The sequence below is a fragment of the Squalius cephalus genome (assembly GCF_949319135.1).
Source record: "Squalius cephalus genome assembly, chromosome: 3".
NCBI lineage: Eukaryota > Metazoa > Chordata > Actinopteri > Cypriniformes > Leuciscidae > Squalius > Squalius cephalus.
Window position 1 is genome coordinate 38,843,399 of NC_137124.1, and position 16,520 is coordinate 38,859,918.

General features: G+C 39.2%; 1 protein-coding gene across 4 annotated transcripts; it reads left to right on the plus strand.

The window, feature by feature from the left end:
* The first annotated feature begins 480 nt into the window (after positions 1–480).
* Positions 481–15,354, plus strand: LOC307155037 (polyadenylate-binding protein-interacting protein 2B-like). Of its 4 annotated transcripts, none has more exons than XM_079865345.1 (4): positions 481–677; positions 12,826–12,986; positions 13,277–13,447; positions 14,686–15,354. In XM_079865345.1, exons 2-4 carry the CDS (start codon positions 12,837–12,839, stop codon positions 14,740–14,742), a joined length of 378 nt encoding a protein of 125 aa, XP_079721471.1. In that variant the 5' UTR covers positions 481–677; positions 12,826–12,836; the 3' UTR covers positions 14,743–15,354. The 4 variants fall into 4 exon arrangements, with proteins under 4 accessions (XP_079721471.1, XP_079721470.1, XP_079721469.1 ...); XM_079865344.1 differs by lacking the exon at positions 481–677 and adding an exon at positions 1,197–1,754; XM_079865343.1 differs by lacking the exon at positions 481–677 and adding an exon at positions 1,877–2,194.
* The last annotated feature ends 1,166 nt before the right edge of the window (positions 15,355–16,520 follow it).

Genomic DNA, 16,520 nt, shown 5'->3' on the forward strand with positions numbered 1-16,520 from the left:
CACACACACACGGATATTTGTATTTTATGAGGACTCTTCATAGACATAATTATTTTTATACAGTAGCCTACAGACTTTAACCTATAGCCTACTATCCCTTATCCTATAACTTGACCCTTAGGCCTACAGAAAATATTCTGCGTTTTTACATTTTTTACATTAAAAAAACACATCAGACAACGATAAACAATTATAACAAATATTACAGGAAAAATCACTTTACGAAAGAAGCGACGTTATGGAAAGTTAATAGCCTAAATAAATTCCACTGGATCAGCCAAGCAGTAAAATGATCTTAAGATGAAAAATGGTGCCTGATCGTTGTTGATGGTTACAAAAAGTCGACTGCGTGTCTGCAATTTGCAAACAAAGTTAGCCTACTTATAAAATGCACAGCTAAAATGGAACAAAATTCAAAACATCTCCAATCAACTGAAATGTGAGTGTGATCAGCTGTGGTCACGTGACTAGCACATTTGGTGATTTACGCAGCAGCACATAGAGAACATCAAGAAGACAAAGCGACACGGTTCCACTGTCAGCACTTTTCCAGTGTGTCCTCTCATTTTCACTAGTCAATATCCGATCAGAGACTGGCCCGCGTCCTGACTATCTTTCTGTCTACAGAAATATTTCCTCTGGTGTGTTTGATGTAGTTGACATCGGAGGAATTTAAAGTAAGTAGCGAATAACAGACAGTCATTAAACATTACATCAGATTGATAGAAATATGGGGCAGCATGAACCATATTATAAAGAATTGTTGTGTTATATTACTCGGTTTTATGGGAATTTGAATGCATATGACTATCCTATACTGACAGGGAACTCCTTGTTAAGATCATATCACATTTTGAAAAACAAATTAACCTGTAGATTTTTTTTTCAATTATTTTTTTATTTTTTTGCATGCACAAACATTGTTTTCCTGCACCAACTCGTTTAATTTTAAACAATCAAATATGTTATTATATTCCAGAAAATAGCCGTGCTCTTTTTGGAAAATGATCAGACGCTCAGTTGAATAAAATGATATAAGTCATGTGTATTTTATTTTTGTGTTTCTGAGAGAAACAGGGAGGATGCATATTAAGTTAAATTAACCCCCCCCCCCCGAACTGCCTCCTGGAACATCTTATGTAGAACCATGTATCCCACGCTGCATGGCATGTCAGAAGTCACGTTATGACGTAATTACGTAAGGACGTACAATAAAAGCTGAACTGTCTTTTTAAAACTAGTTATTTGAAATAATCCACTCGAAGGAACCGATTCGCTTATTCTGGTTTAGGCTACTCTGTCATTACTTTGGCATGCTCATGCCTTACTGTTTTTGCGCAATTTTATCACATTCATTCACACATTCTTCTGAAAAGCAGTTTTGCAGAAAAAAAGTTTGTAAACAATCAGCGGTGTTTGTTTGTTTAATAATACTATTTATTTTTGCTATGTTCAACATTCGTGTATAAATATGGCAAATTATCAAACGATCAGATAAAATAGCCGCATTTTTATTCAAGTTGTTGTGTTTGAGAGAGACACATACACAGAGGGAGGCGGGTTGATGCATGTTTGTTTAAGCAGGAACCACATGACCGTCCGTCTTGCTCGTAATGTGTTGTGTTTCTCTAATGGCAGTCAGCCATCTCATCTCAGCTCACCTACCTTGCAAATTAAGAATTAATCATTCCGTACAGTGTTAACTCAAGATTTCCAAGAGATCTGACGGACATTACAAGCGTCAGCGATGCCAGGTACGATATTTGCACGGTTTTCGTAGCTTTCTGTAGCTTGCACTGTGTTCCTCTCGGTGTGTGTGTGTGTGTGTGTGTGTGTGTGTGTGTATTTGCGCGTCTCGACCTGACTTCACAGCGTCTGTCTGTCTCTGTCATTGACTGGACACTGTCTTAATGTCTAAAAAGCAGTTCCGACAGCAAATATGGCCGTGTAAACTGAGTATTGTTTGATTTTACGTCATTTTGGAGTGCTTCACTTGTACACGTTTAAGACTGCGTTATTTGCAACTCGTATTTGTTACGAAGTTCTTCTAGATAAACGGATAACTCGCACGTCATTCCAAGTGGTGTTGAGGCCCACCTTGGCAACCACTGCATTTCTCAACACGACCGTCAGTTCATGCTAGTTTACTCTCATTGCTGCTATGAGCCATATCCTATTCAGAAATGCCATGGAGGTGGGCTATATTAGCGTTGTTGAGAGCTTGTTTGTCCTCTAAATAAGTTATTCTGCCTTTCTCGGTGTAATACTGTAACAGTGGATTACATAATTGGCTTTGAGAGTGTTTATAAAGCTCGTGCAGGGAACGGTGTAACGGATAATCAGTTTGTGTGGTTGTGTTTCGTGTTCGTGTTTAAACTCATTTATTTATTTTTCCAAAGATTTAATGAGTTTGTTTACTATTTTCTGTTTATTCGCCTGTGGCCAAATGTCAGACTGCTTGCTAGTTTGGGTTGTAGAAGTAAAGGTTATCTGTGTGTTCAGGCTGTTTAGAGATTTCTGACACTGGTGTCTGTATAAACACACATGCAGAGGCGTGTTGTTGCATAAGCTCCAAGTTTTCTGCAGTCTGTCACGCATGCTACACATCACTTTGTGTTTGAAGAAAATGTAACTTGTTTAACCACTGCTATTATTAGCTTCTTAAATCGACCCAGTTGTCCTGACTTAGCTGCTTGTCTTGTAGGGGCGAAAGAGGAATCTGTGACTGATTAATGGATGCTTTGACAAGTGAGCTGATAAACATAGTCTCTGAACTCGACCAAGGAGTTATTTTGTTGACCTTATATCACTGTATATTGTATTGGGACCATAAAAAGCCATAAAACAGTCTGCAGTAGCTAGTAGGATGTTGTAGACTAGTTTTGTAAACTTATGTTTACGACAATGGACTATGATACATAGATGCTTGTGATTTGGCCTTGTCCTATATTTTAAAATGAGGGCAGACAGATTCAAAAGAGAGTACAAACAGATTTTTTTAACATAGCCTAAGCTTTGTAGCTTAACTGACTGAGTGTTAAGAAAAAGAGGTCTAGTTTGTCAATATTATAAGTGCTGTCTGTGTCTGTATTACATTTGCTGGCCTAATTAACATCTCTCTCTCTGTGTGTGTGTGCGTGTATGAATATATGGCACTGTGAGGAAGATGCTACCTATACATTTGGGAGTTTTTTGTTTTGTTTTCTTAGCTACGTTCACATTGTCAGTGTTTGGGATTGGCAACCATTACAAGTGTGAGTCTCAAAACAAACTGTTTACACAGCTGCTTACAATAGCTGCTCGAGTACTGTCTGTATTTAAAGGGGTCATCAGATACCCATTTTCCACAAGTTGGTATGATTCTTTAGGGTGTTCAAGTAAAGGTTGTAATATACTTTGGTTAAAATTCCTCAATGGTTTGTAAAACAACACCCTTTTTACCTCAAAAACAGCTTTGTTCTCAGTGACCTGTTTTGGTGCATGTCTCTTTAAATGATAATGAGCAACTGCTCACCCCACCCCTCTCTTCCATGGGGGGTGTCGAATGGCTGAGGGCAGAAATATGCTAATACGGGACAGTCTGTCAGTGGTCGTGGGCGGAGCATGAGCATTATGACATCATAGTGCTCAGAAAATCAGTGATCATTGACAGTGATCAAAGATGGCAGTCCATAAAAATGAAAAGTCTTATTACGTTTGACATAAGTGTTCAGTTGAGGTGTGAGTTCACCTGTCAAATCTTCATTAACAGACAGCAGCTTCTTTTTTTTTATACCACAAAACTAACAGAAGCAAGATCCAGAAGAGAGTGACTTGATCTTAAACCTTTAGCCTAAATGAAACGGCTCCAGAATCACACATAAAAACCCGCTACACTCTGTACACGCTCATGTGCAGTGTCTCTCTTGCACTGTATGACATGAAAGACAGCTAGTTCACATAGCACAGGGTTTGCATAAAATGCAGTTGTGAGTCCTGAAAATGTCCAGGTGCGAGTTCAGTTGTAGAATGCAGTTTTCAGTTCAGTAAATAACCAAGCTGTGTGAATGCAACCATATTAAGGATTCAAATACTGGGCTGACAACCATATTCTGCTGCTTTGTGAGCCTTCTCTGCTGGCTTAGTCACACTCACTAGGGGTTTGTAAAGGTGCTTTTGGAGGAATGGTTCGTTTCCACAATGTAGCATCCTAACACAGATTGGACATCATAATGGATTGATTTTGAATGCTGTACATATATCCATCTATATCTATTATTATCCTCCTAAATAGCACTCCACAAGAGAAACTTCACTTACAATTGATTTCAATAGAGTTTGATGAAGGCAAGGCAGTGGCACAAAAAGTAAAATACATAGGCTAATACACACACATACTAGGTAAAAGAAGTAATTTAGATTGAACTATACATTTTTATTATGACATTATTATTATTATTAACTTGTGGGGTTAATCCAAGAAAAAAAGTTTAAGTTATTAGAGTACTCAGCATATCATAAAATATTTAAAATTGCAATAATATTGTATCGTTAGGCCTCTGGTTATTCCCACCCCTAATATGTATGTAATGCATTGAAACAGTTTGTTCGTACAAACATGTTTACTTGTGTGTAAAAACATGTAATATTGAATTAATACAGTTAAAACCCCAAACTAACACATTCTTACATGTGAAAAGGTTATCCCATTTCTTTGGGAATTTAAATCTCGGTGATTTCATAACTAGCAGAAGTTTTGCAATGTTGCGGCGTCATTGATTCTGACGCGCTGACCGTTGCAAGATGGCGTGCGCTGACTTGTCTCGAGCAGTTGAATGTAGCATCTACGTATACATATCTATGGAGTAGACGTGGCTGTCAGATTGAGGCTGCAAAATTTTGATGGATTAACCCAAAAAGTGTATTATAACATAACATGGGCTCAGCATTGCAGATGAATGTTTTGTCAGAACCCTTGTGTCAGTGAAGTCGTACTCCGTTTGCTATCTATCACCTGTCAGGTGTGTGTTTAAAGCCCCCAGTCCTTCATCTTAGTAGCTCATCCTCTCATGTCATCGCTCACAGATGAGCTTATTTCCTCCAGTGATGTCACTGCTATTATTAAGCCTTAAGTCTCTGATCTCTCATACGCCAACGTAACACACATTAGACCACATGTGTCAAACTCAAGGCCCGCGTGCTTAATCCGGCCCGCCACATTATTTTATATGGCCCGCGAGAGCATATGGGTGTCTTAAAATTAGGGATGCAACGAAATTTTGGCCGAAAATAACATTTTCGGTTTTTGGCCGAAAGATACTAAAAAGCCGCCGCGCCCCTCCGTGTTCGGCGATGGTTTGACTCTGGCTCAGCGTGTTTTATGACTTTGCGTGCGAGTCCGCTTCCGAAGATGACACGACAAGATGCATTAGACAGACAGCCACAAATGTTCTGTTAGTGGTTCTGCTACCTTCCTACGAACTGAATACTGCACAGTACGACATATTGCCTACTGTCTATTCTTAAATATAGGCAGTCACAATAAATCAAACAAAAGTATTCTACATCGTACACCTCACTATACATTAGTCACATGACTTAATGAATGCTTAATTCAGCAAGACACAACCACTTTTTAAGTCAAAGAAAGAAATGTAAAAAAAAAAAAATCATGGCCTTTTTTTTATTAATACACTGCCTGTGGAGGCAGCATTCAGCTTCAGGTTTCAGTCAATGCTTTTTCTTGCTGTGCTGCAACTGGTTAGACCAGTCACAGACATTCAGGGGTGTCTAATCCTGCTCCTGCCCCACTGTCCTGCAGAGTTTATCTCCAACTCGCCTCAAAACACCTGCCTGGGAGTTTCTATGCCTAGTAAGAACTTGATGGCGCTCGCTGGTTCAGGCGTTTAATTGAAGTTGGAGCTAGAGTTGCAAAATTCCAGGAATTTTCAAGGCCGGAAACTTTCCACGGGGAATTAATGCGAATAACCTGTGAATTTGCAGAATTGCAGGTTAGCTTACAGTATAACAGGGAACTTAAATGTAGTTGACAAAAAATCTTCCAGATATAGGCCTAATGCAATTTCAGTTGAATTTCCACCCTGCACATTCCTCAATCACGGGCCACACCCCCTGCATGCACTGTGCATTCCTCCATAACATGCACATTTGATCAAAATACAGAAATAACTGTAATATTGTGAAATATTCTTACAATTTAAAATATTGTTTTTCTATTTTAATATACTTTAAAATATAATTTATTTCTGTGATGCAAAGCTGAATATTTCATCAGCCATTACTACAGCCTTCAGTGTCACATGATCCTTCAGAAATCATTATAATATGCTGATTTATTAATGTTGGAAACGGTTATGCTGCTTATTGTTATTTTTTTTTTATAACCTGTGATACTTTTTCAGGATGATGTGTCACACTTTAGTTTAGGGTACAATTCTCACTATTAATTAACTATTAAATACGACTTTTGCCTCAAACTCCTAATTACTGCTTATTAATAGTTTTATTAATAGCTTATTAAACATTTCTTGCTTCTAACAAAAGACAGAACAATGCCTAAAATCTGTTGTGCGACAGGGTGTACAGCAAACAAGCTAAAAACCCCAGAACTACGTTTTTATAAGCTACCGAACCATAAAAGCCAGCCTTTAAGGAGACAAAAGTGGATACAGGCAATAAGACGTGACGCATCAGCTGGAAGAATGGGTATATTTAATCAAATAGTTCATATTTAGTAGTAAATATCAAAGTGGACAAATAGCAATTGGCCCAAGCTACAACTTGCTAACACATAGCTAATATTAGCCTTCTAATAGCTAACTTGTCCCATCATTTTAGTAATCTAAATGATAAAAAAAAAAAAAGTATTTCCTTTTCCTTTAATCCTCCCTTATCGGGCTTATGCTACTCTGAACAATGCCTGAACTTCGTATTTTGAGCACGTCTTGCATTGTTTTTGCCTCTTCACGATGACTCGTTTAATTTAGTCCTAATTTGTAAGTCGCTTTGGACAAAAGCGTCTGCTAAATGACTATATGTAATCTACTGCACCCCTGCTTCCCTCTAACTTTCATAAAGCCGAGGCTATGTGCTTTGACTATTATTACATAAGATGAAGCGATCTAAGCTATTGATCTTTGTTAGGTAGGTTAAATGATGCTTTTACCTGGTGATTCAATCAAAGAGTTGTAGATTTCAGGGTATTTCACGTTGGGCCATTCAGTCTGATCATTTCTCCAACAAAAGGAAGGTAAGGAAAAGGGGCACTGACATAGACCAATACAATTTAGTTTCTCAGTAAATCCTCCTCTCAGGTTCACATAGTGTGGTGAAATAATCCTTTGACATGATTAAAAATAATGAATGTTTTAAAATGTTTTGCATATCCTGTCGCCGATTACATTCCCCATCAGTGTAGCTCTCAGAGTAATATGACATGTTGCGCTCTGTCTCAATTGCCTGTATCCACTTCTGTGTCCTTAAACGCTCTGTTTTTTCTTTTTTGGGTCGACAGCTTATAAAAACTTAGTTCTGGTTTTTTTTTAGCTTGTTTGCTGTGTACACCCTGTCACACCTACACATAGCAGCTTAGACATTGTTTTGTTTTTGTTTTTTTTTTGTCAGAAATGACAAGGAGGCAACTTCAGGCAATTCAAAGTCATTGGAGAGGGTTGGATTGTTGTTGGATGTTTATATATGAGCCCGTTTATCTAAACCAGGTTTGAGATATGGTTATGTCAACTAAACCTACTCTGAAACTCATGCCCTTCATGCCCACACCTTTTAAAGGCTGTGTGAAATAAATGTGTTGTTAAGATTCTTCAGCCATTTTATTATGTATCAGGTTCATTGTTCCCTCTAGTGTTTACAGCAGGCATTACTGTTGACGCCTGCAGCTGAGAAGAAACGTGCATATGTTTTGAGTTACTTAGGTGTTTCTGTTTGTGCAGATTTTTTTAATGCATTGTTCAAATTTTGTTTATGATCTTAACAGGCCAACATGGTGAGTGTTCAGCCATGTTGCATCATTATGTAATGTGATCCTGTCCATGTGTGGTTGTTTAAGTATTATGACAAGCCTTATGCAATAGTGTTTAGCATTATACTAGCCTATATAAACAGCTACTCGCCTCATGCCTCCTTTCAGCAGCCCTGCACTTGCCCTAATCTTACTTTTAATTTAACAAATTATTGTAAAATATCTTCATTGTTAAATTTGCCATTCAAACGTTTAGATGGATTAAAAAATACTTTTTTATCCTGGAAGGACTGAATAAAAGGAGCAAAAGTGACATCCAAATCAGTTGAACGGTGTAGGAATTACAACAGTTTGTATATGTGCCTCCCACTTTTTTAAGGGACCAAAAGTAATGGGACAGATTAACAATCATAAATCAAACTTTCACTTTTTAATACTTGGTTGCAAATCCTTTGCAGTCAATTACAGCCTGAAGTCTGGAACGCATAGACATCACCAGACGCTGGGTTTCATCCCTGGTGATGCTCTGCCAGGCCTCTACTGCAACTGTCTTCAGTTCCTGCTTGTTCTTGGGGCATTTTCCCTTCAGTTTTGTCTTCAGCAAGTGAAATGCATGCTCAATCGGATTCAGGTCAGGTGATTGACTTGGCCATTGCATAACATTCCACTTCTGTTCTTTCCCTTAAAAAACTCTTTGGTTGCTTTCGCAGTATGCTTCAGGTCATTGTCCATCTGCAATGTGAAGCGCCGTCCAATGAGTTCTGAAGCATTTGGTCACAACATGCTTTGCTTCACAACATTTGGCCAGATCAAGAACACTCTCCAGGAGGTAGGTGTATGTGTGTCAAAGTCAACAATCAAGAGAAGACTTCACCAGAGTGAATACAGAGGGTTCACCACAAGATGTAAACCATTGGTGAGCCTCAAAAACAGGAAGGCCAGATTAGAGTTTGCCAAACAACATCTAAAAAAGCCTTCACAGTTCTGGAACAACATCCTATGGACAGATGAGACAAAGATCAACTTGTACCAGAGTGATGGGAAGAGAAGAGTATGGAGAAGGAAAGGAACTGCTCATAATCCAAAGCATACCACCTCATCAGTGAAGCATGGTGGTGGTAGTGTCATGGTGTGGGCATGTATGGCTGCCAATGGAACTGGTTCTCTTGTATTTATTGATGATGTGACTGCTGACAAAAGCAGCAGGATGAATTCTGAAGTGTTTCGGGCAATATTATCTGCTCATATTCAGCCAAATGCTTCAGAACTCATTGGACGGTGCTTCACATTGCAGATGGACAATGACCTGAAGCATACTGCGAAAGCAACCAAAGAGTTTTTTAAGGGAAAGAAGTGGAATGTTATGCAATGGCCAAGTCAATCACCTGACCTGAATCCGATTGAGCATGCATTTCACTTGCTGAAGACAAAACTGAAGGGAAAATGCCCCAAGAACAAGCAGGAACTGAAGACAGTTGCAGTAGAGGCCTGGCAGAGCATCACCAGGGATGAAACCCAGCGTCTGGTGATGTCTATGCGTTCCAGACTTCAGGCTGTAATTGACTGCAAAGGATTTGCAACCATGTATTAAAAAGTGAAAGTTTGATTTATGATTGTTAATCTGTCCCATTACTTTTGGTCCCTTAAAAAGTGGGAGGCACATATACAAACTGTTCTAATTTCTACACCGTTCAACTGATTTGGATGTAAATACCTTCAAATTAAAGCTGAAAGTCTGCAGTTAAAGCACATCTTGTTCGTTTCATTTCAAATCCATTGTGGTGGTGTATAGAGCCAAAAAGATTAGAATTGTGTCGATGTCCCGTATATACACTGCTCAAAGAAATTAAAGGAACACTTTGAAAACACATCAGATCTCAATGGGGAAAAATATCATGCTGGATATCTATACTAATATGGACTGGGTAATGTGTTATGAATGAAAGGATGGCACATCGTTTGATGGAAATGAAAATGATCAACCTACAGAGGATTGAATTCAAAGACACCCTGGAAATCTAAGTGAAAAAATGATGCAGCAGGCTTGTCAATTTTGCTGAAATTTCATTGCAGCCACTCAAAATGGTACTCAGTAGTTTGTATGGCCCCCACGTGCTTGAATGCATGCCTGACAATGTTGGGGCATGCTCCTAATGAGACGACGGATGGTGTCCTGGGGTATTTCCTCCCAGATCTGGACCAGCGCATCACTGAGCTCCTGGACAGTCTAAGGTGCAACCAGGTGATGTCAGATGGACCGAAACACAATGTCCCATAGGTGTTCTATTGGACATAGGTCAGGTGAGCGTGGTGGCCCTTCAATGGTATCATTCCTTCATCCTCCAGGAACTGCCTGCATGCTCTCGCCACATGAGGCCGGGCATTGTTGTGCACCAGGAGGAACCCAGGACCCACTGCACCAGCATAGGGTCTGACAATGGATCCAAGGATTTCATCCCGATACCTAATGGCAGTCAGGGTGCCATTGTCTAGCCTGCAGAGGTCTGTGCGTCCCTCCATGGATATGCCTCCCCAGACCATCACTGACCCACCACCAAACCGGTCATGCTGAACGATGTTACAGGCAGCATAACATTCTCCACGGCTTCTCCAGACCCTTTCCTGTCTGTCACGTGCTCAGGGTGAACCTGCTCTCATTTGTGAAAACCACAGGGCACCAGTGGCGGACCTGCCAATTCTGGTGTTCAATGGGAAATGCCAGTCGAGCTCCCTGGTGCTGGGCAGTGAGCACAGGGCCCACTAGAGGACGTCGGGCCCTCAGGCCACCCTCATGAAGTCTGTTTCTGATTGTCTGGTCAGAGACATTCACACCAGTGGCCTGCTGGAGGTCATTTTGTAGGGCTCTGGCAGTGCTCATCATGTTCCTCCTCGCACAAAGGAGCAGATACCGGTCCTGCTGATGGGTTAAGGACCTTCTACGGCCCTGTCCAGCTCTCCTAGAGTAGCTGTCTGTCTTCCTGGAATCTCCTCCATGCTCTTGAGACTGTGCTGGGAGACACAGCAAACCTTCTGGCAATGGCACGTATTGATGAGCCATCCTGAAGGAGCTGGACTGCCTGCGCAACCTCTGTAGGGTCCAGGTATCGCCTCATGCTACCAGTAGTGACACTGACCCTAGCCAAATGCAAAACTGGTGAAAAACAGTCCAAAAAGATGAGTAGGGAAAAAATGTCAGTGGCCTCCACCTGTAAACCCATTCCTGTTTTGGGGGTTGTCTCACTGTTGCCCATCTAGTGCACCTGCTGTTAAAGTCATTAACACTAAAGCAGCTGAAACTGATTACCAACCCCCTCTGTTACTTAACTGACCAGGGGTGCGTTTCCCGAAAGCATCGTTGGCCAACTATGGTCGCAAGTTCATCGCAATGTCCATTGAACTCTATTGGTAACGACGGAACTTGCGACCATAGTTGGCCAACGATGCTTTCGGGAAACGCACCCCAGATCAATATCCCAGGAGTTTAACTGACTTGATGCTATTCTCTGATTAAAAAGTGTTCCCTTTATTTTTTTGAGCAGTGTATATATATATATATATATATATATATATATATATAAATAATTTATTTTGTTCTTTTACTGTATTTTTGATCAAATTAATTCAAGCCTTGTTGAGCTTAAGATACTTTAAAAAATATCTTACTGAACCCAAACCTTTGAATGGTAGTTTGTGTATTATTTAATAATACTGAATATGTATTTGGAATGCATGATATATACACTCACCTAAAGGATTATTAGAAACACCTGTTCAATTTCTCATTAATGCAATTATCTAATCAACCAATCACATGGCAGTTGCTTCAATGCATTTAGGGTTGTGGTCCTGGTCAAGACAATCTCCTGAACTCCAAACTGAATGTCAGAATGGGAAAGAAAGGTGATTTAAGCAATTTTGAGCGTGGCATGGTTGTTGGTGCCAGACGGGCCGGTCTGAGTATTTCACAATCTGCTCAGTTACTGGGATTTTCACGCACACCCATTTCTAGGGTTTACAAAGAATGGTGTGAAAAGGTGTAATGGTGTGGGGGATGTTTTCTTGGCACACTTTAGGCCCCTTAGTGCCAACTGGGCATCGTTTAAATGCCACGGCCTACCTGAGCATTGTTCCTGAGCATTGTTTCTGACCATGTCCATCCCTTTATGACCACCATGTACCCATCCTCTGATGGCTACTTCCAGCAGGATAATGCACCATGTCACAAAGCTCGAATCATGGTTTCTTGAACATGACAATGAGTTCACTGTACTAAAATGCCCCCCACAGTCACCAGATCTCAACCCAATAGAGCATCTTTGGGATGTGGTGGAACGGGAGCTTCGTGCCCTGGATGTGCATCCCACAAATCTCCATCAACTGCAAGATGCTATCCTATCAATATGGGCCAACATTTCTAAAGAATGCTTTCAGCACCTTGTTGAATCAATGCCACGTAGAATTAAGGCAGTTCTGAAGGCGAAAGGGGGTCAAACACAGTATTAGTATGGTGTTCCTAATAATCCTTTAGGTGAGTGTATGTGTCGTCCACTTTGTCTGTGTGCGCTTTTTGTGGTCAGTTCAAATAGTTTGCTCTCTTAGTACACACCAGATTGTTGCTGTATTTTTGTATATTATTTTGATGTTTGAACTTATTTGCAGAATGTTACATTCCAGGTGGCAGTTTCAGTTTGCTTTCTTGAAACAAAAAAAGTATACATTTAAAACAGCTGCTCATCTTGTTTGACTAACCAAAATATTATATATATTTTTTATAATGTTATTGCTATCAAAATAAGACATGATTTTGGTGTTGGTGCATCCATAATATGTATGTTTATCTTTTTTAGAGCCAGCAGAAATGAACGGGCCTGACGTAGCAAAGATGTCGGGCAGTGGGGTTTCAGGAAGTGAGGGAAAGGATCCAGTAGCCAATGGGCATGCAGAGAATGAGTCCAACCCTTTTGCAGAGTACATGTGGATGGAGAACGAGGAGGAATACGATCGGCAGGTCTGTACACCTTACAGCCCGTTAAAAACACACAAACTCAGCAGTTGATCAGGTTGGGTTTTTCAGTATGACTGAGGTGTATTTTAGCGTTCAGTTCAATTCAATTCAAAGGTTTACATTTTTAGGAGCATTTGGAATTCTGTGGCTCTTGAAATGCCAAATTTAAATTGTAAGGCTTTTACATTATTATTATTATTATTATTATTATTATTATTATTATTATTATTATATTTGTTTAAATCAGCTTGGAAGTGAACTTTTACCTTATTGTCAATTTGTTTATATCTCAGGTAGAGGAGGAATTGCTTGAGCAAGAGTTTTTAGAGCGCTGTTTCCAAGAGATGTTGGATGAGGAGGATCAGGATTGGTTCATTCCTGAGAGAGACCTCCCATCAGTCGGACAGATTCAGCAACAGCTCAATGGGCTTTCTGTCAGCGACGGCAACGCAGAGGAAATCTTGGTAAGCTCACAGACATTCAGTGTATAAAATAGTCAAATAATCTTAGAAGTATAGGCTAGTACACCCAAAATTGTCATCATTTACTCACCCTCACGTCATTTCTTGTTCTATGAAACACAAAGATATTTTGAAGACTGTTTCAACTCTTTGTTCATACAATGTAAGTCATAGAGTGCAACAGTGGAGTTCCTGAAGTAAAAGGCCATTCATTTGATGAACTTATTTTGAATAAGTTATATACCAACCTACTGTAAGCCACAAGGTTGTTATAATGATGGTAAATGTTTTAAGGCCATTGTATTTTTTAAATGATTATATTTAACAGTGGAATTCCTGGTAAAAATAAATAAATACATTACGGATGATTCTGCAAAGAAATCTCCATTAATCAAAGAATCACAAGCAGCAATTCATGCCCACTCCTATGAAGCACTTCAAATGATAATGTAGTCAGTCTTCCGAGTCCTTGTGCTGGATTTTTGTAAATGCATAATTTGCTATAAGCTTGATAAATTAAATTACCTCTCTCTCTCTGTGTGTGTGTATACCAGTCAAAAGTTTGGACACATTAAGGTTTTTAATGTTTTTGAAAGTATAGTCTCTTTATCTCACCAAGGCTGCATTGATTTGTAAAAAAAAAAAAAAAATACAGTAAAAAAACAGTAATACTGTGAAATATTATTACAATTTAAATTGACTGGTGTCTGTTGTAATATATTTTAAAATGTAATTTATTCATGTGATGGCAAAGCTGAATTTTCAGAAGCCATTACTCCAGTCTTCAGTGTCACATGATCCTTCAGAAATCACTCTAAGATCATTTCATATTATTATCAATGTTGAAAACAGTTTTGTGTGTGTGCTTCATTGGATTGTAGTCCTTCCCTCGTTAAAGCCGTAAAGTACAGTCTTGTATCTTTTGTGTTGCTTCAAGTCAAAGTTTGTAATTTTGTGATTCACCAAGTAGCTGGCTGGTTTGGTTCATTGTTTATAACAAAGACTTTTTTTTAAATGATCCCTATGGGAGAAATGAATGGGAAAAATATTTCCGATACCAAGCCGCTGAAAAAAGTGCTCTGGAACTGTTGCACTCTATTGGAGTTCAAAACAACACTGGAAATCATTGACTTTCATTGAATGGACAAAAAATATCTTTTACGTTCCACAGTAAATAATATTTAAAAATAAAACACTAATTTGTCAGATATATTGTAATTGATTATTCTCTTTGTCCCCAGCGAAAGAGCATCTTAAACCCTGAAGCCAAGGAGTTTGTGCCTGGGGTGAAATACTAAGGATCATCGTTCCTCCTCTCTCATGCAAACATCGGATCATATACTCAAAGACTGTTGTGCCCATGTTTTTGGATGGTCACATAAATGCACTCTTCTACACATTTTCGAAGGGGCAGGAATACAAATTTATTTTTTTGGGGGGGTGGGAGATGATTGTCTATAAGCTTTATATTTCTGTTATGTATAAACCAAGGGTATTAAGTTGAAACACGACCTCTAGGAGGTGCTGTAACTAGCTAATATCATACTCATTACCAGGCTGTTTTATGTTGTTCTTCCCTTGCCGAAAGGGCCGTTCTTGTCATTGTTTCACAGTTTGTGCCTGATCGGGTCTTTGCTTTCCCTCCCCTGTTTTTTTGTTTTTTAATTGATATTTTGTCGCTGGAAGTTTTGATGCATCTGTTCAAATTCCTGAGTTTTAAGGGGTGTGGCCATAAATGACTGGGGGTGTGGCTGGTGGTGGACGGAGCCCTTGATTGGATGCTGAGGAAAGGATGTTGGGGAGTTCACATGAATTCAACTTTTGATTTTGAATTTGAATCGTTACACGCAGGACTGAATTTCATTTAAAAAATGGAAGGAAAAAAGGCAAATAAAGAAGAAAAGTTCGTACTCGGTTGGATCATTTCTTGTGTCTGGATGTATCTTAAATTTACCAGTAAAATGTGTACTGAAACTTGGTATTAATTCTCACATTTAATGTAACATTACCATTAAATACTATCCATTTAACATATGCATATGCATGAATCGATTAACATATGTTATATTTGTGAAAGTTCGCAGGAGACTGGCGGCAGGATTTACAAAGGCTACACAGCAAAATGCAAACGTCTGATCAGCACCAAAAATAGAAAGGCCAGATTAGTTTGCAAAAAAGAAAAAGAACATTTTGTTTCTATTGTCCTTAAAAAAGCTCAATCTTTTGTCTTATCAATGCAAAGTACTGTGCACCATCATGCCAATCCACACTGTCACTGTGAGACCAGATTCTAATCTAATACAAAATATTGACAAAAACTATGATACCAAAATAACACTGTTGCTGAAACATTATGTTCCCATGATCTTACAGCACTTGTTCCTTTTCATAACCACTCATGAATGCTGAATGGTTTACTGCTGCGTAAATCATGGATGTTTTGATCCGGTTTTCAACATTCATTGCTTAAGTTCTTAGAAGACCAGCTTGCCTATAATAAGTCTCGTGACGATCAGCACGATCTTAGTGTTGGTACATCCTGTAACAAGAACAAATAGAGGCGGGTCTTTTACATCTGACTGTATGGTCACACACAGGATGTGGTGATAAGGAAGAGAAGAGGAGGGGATGTTTGGGGTTAGGAACTGATGCTGACAGTCATTTGTCTCTGAACATTACATTTACATCACATCTTTTTGGCCTAAACATAACTTGAATTTGAATATCTTAATTGGGTACTCCAGCAGCTGTGGGTAAAGCTCCAGAACCAAGACTAAACTATTTTAGTTGAGCAAGCATTTTTGCAATCATCAGTGGAGGAAGGTCTTAGACTATTCCCTAGTGTTGGGTCCGAGTCCACCCTGTCAAGTCCAAGTCCTTAACCACTTGAGTTTGAGTGAGAGACATTTAATAATGTCTTGTTATTTTCATTACATGTTATTTTTTCCAAAATATCAGAGTCTGTGTCAAGTTTGAATACAAGTCCACCCGAGTGCGTCCATGTCCGAGTCCAATAACCCCAACTCTACTATTCCTTGCAAATAATATATATATATATTTTTTACTTCAGCCAAGA

Bases quoted from the DNA above. Each gene is read 5' to 3' on its own strand.
- LOC307155037 (XM_079865343.1), top strand. From the start codon at position 2,137: ATGCTAGTTTACTCTCATTGCTGCTATGAGCCATATCCTATTCAGAAA. The intron at 2,195-12,825 runs GTGGGCTATATT...TATCTTTTTTAG, and splicing joins TATTCAGAAATGCCATGGAG to AGCCAGCAGAAATGAACGGG. The intron at 12,987-13,276 runs GTCTGTACACCT...TTTATATCTCAG, and splicing joins AGGAGGAATACGATCGGCAG to GTAGAGGAGGAATTGCTTGA.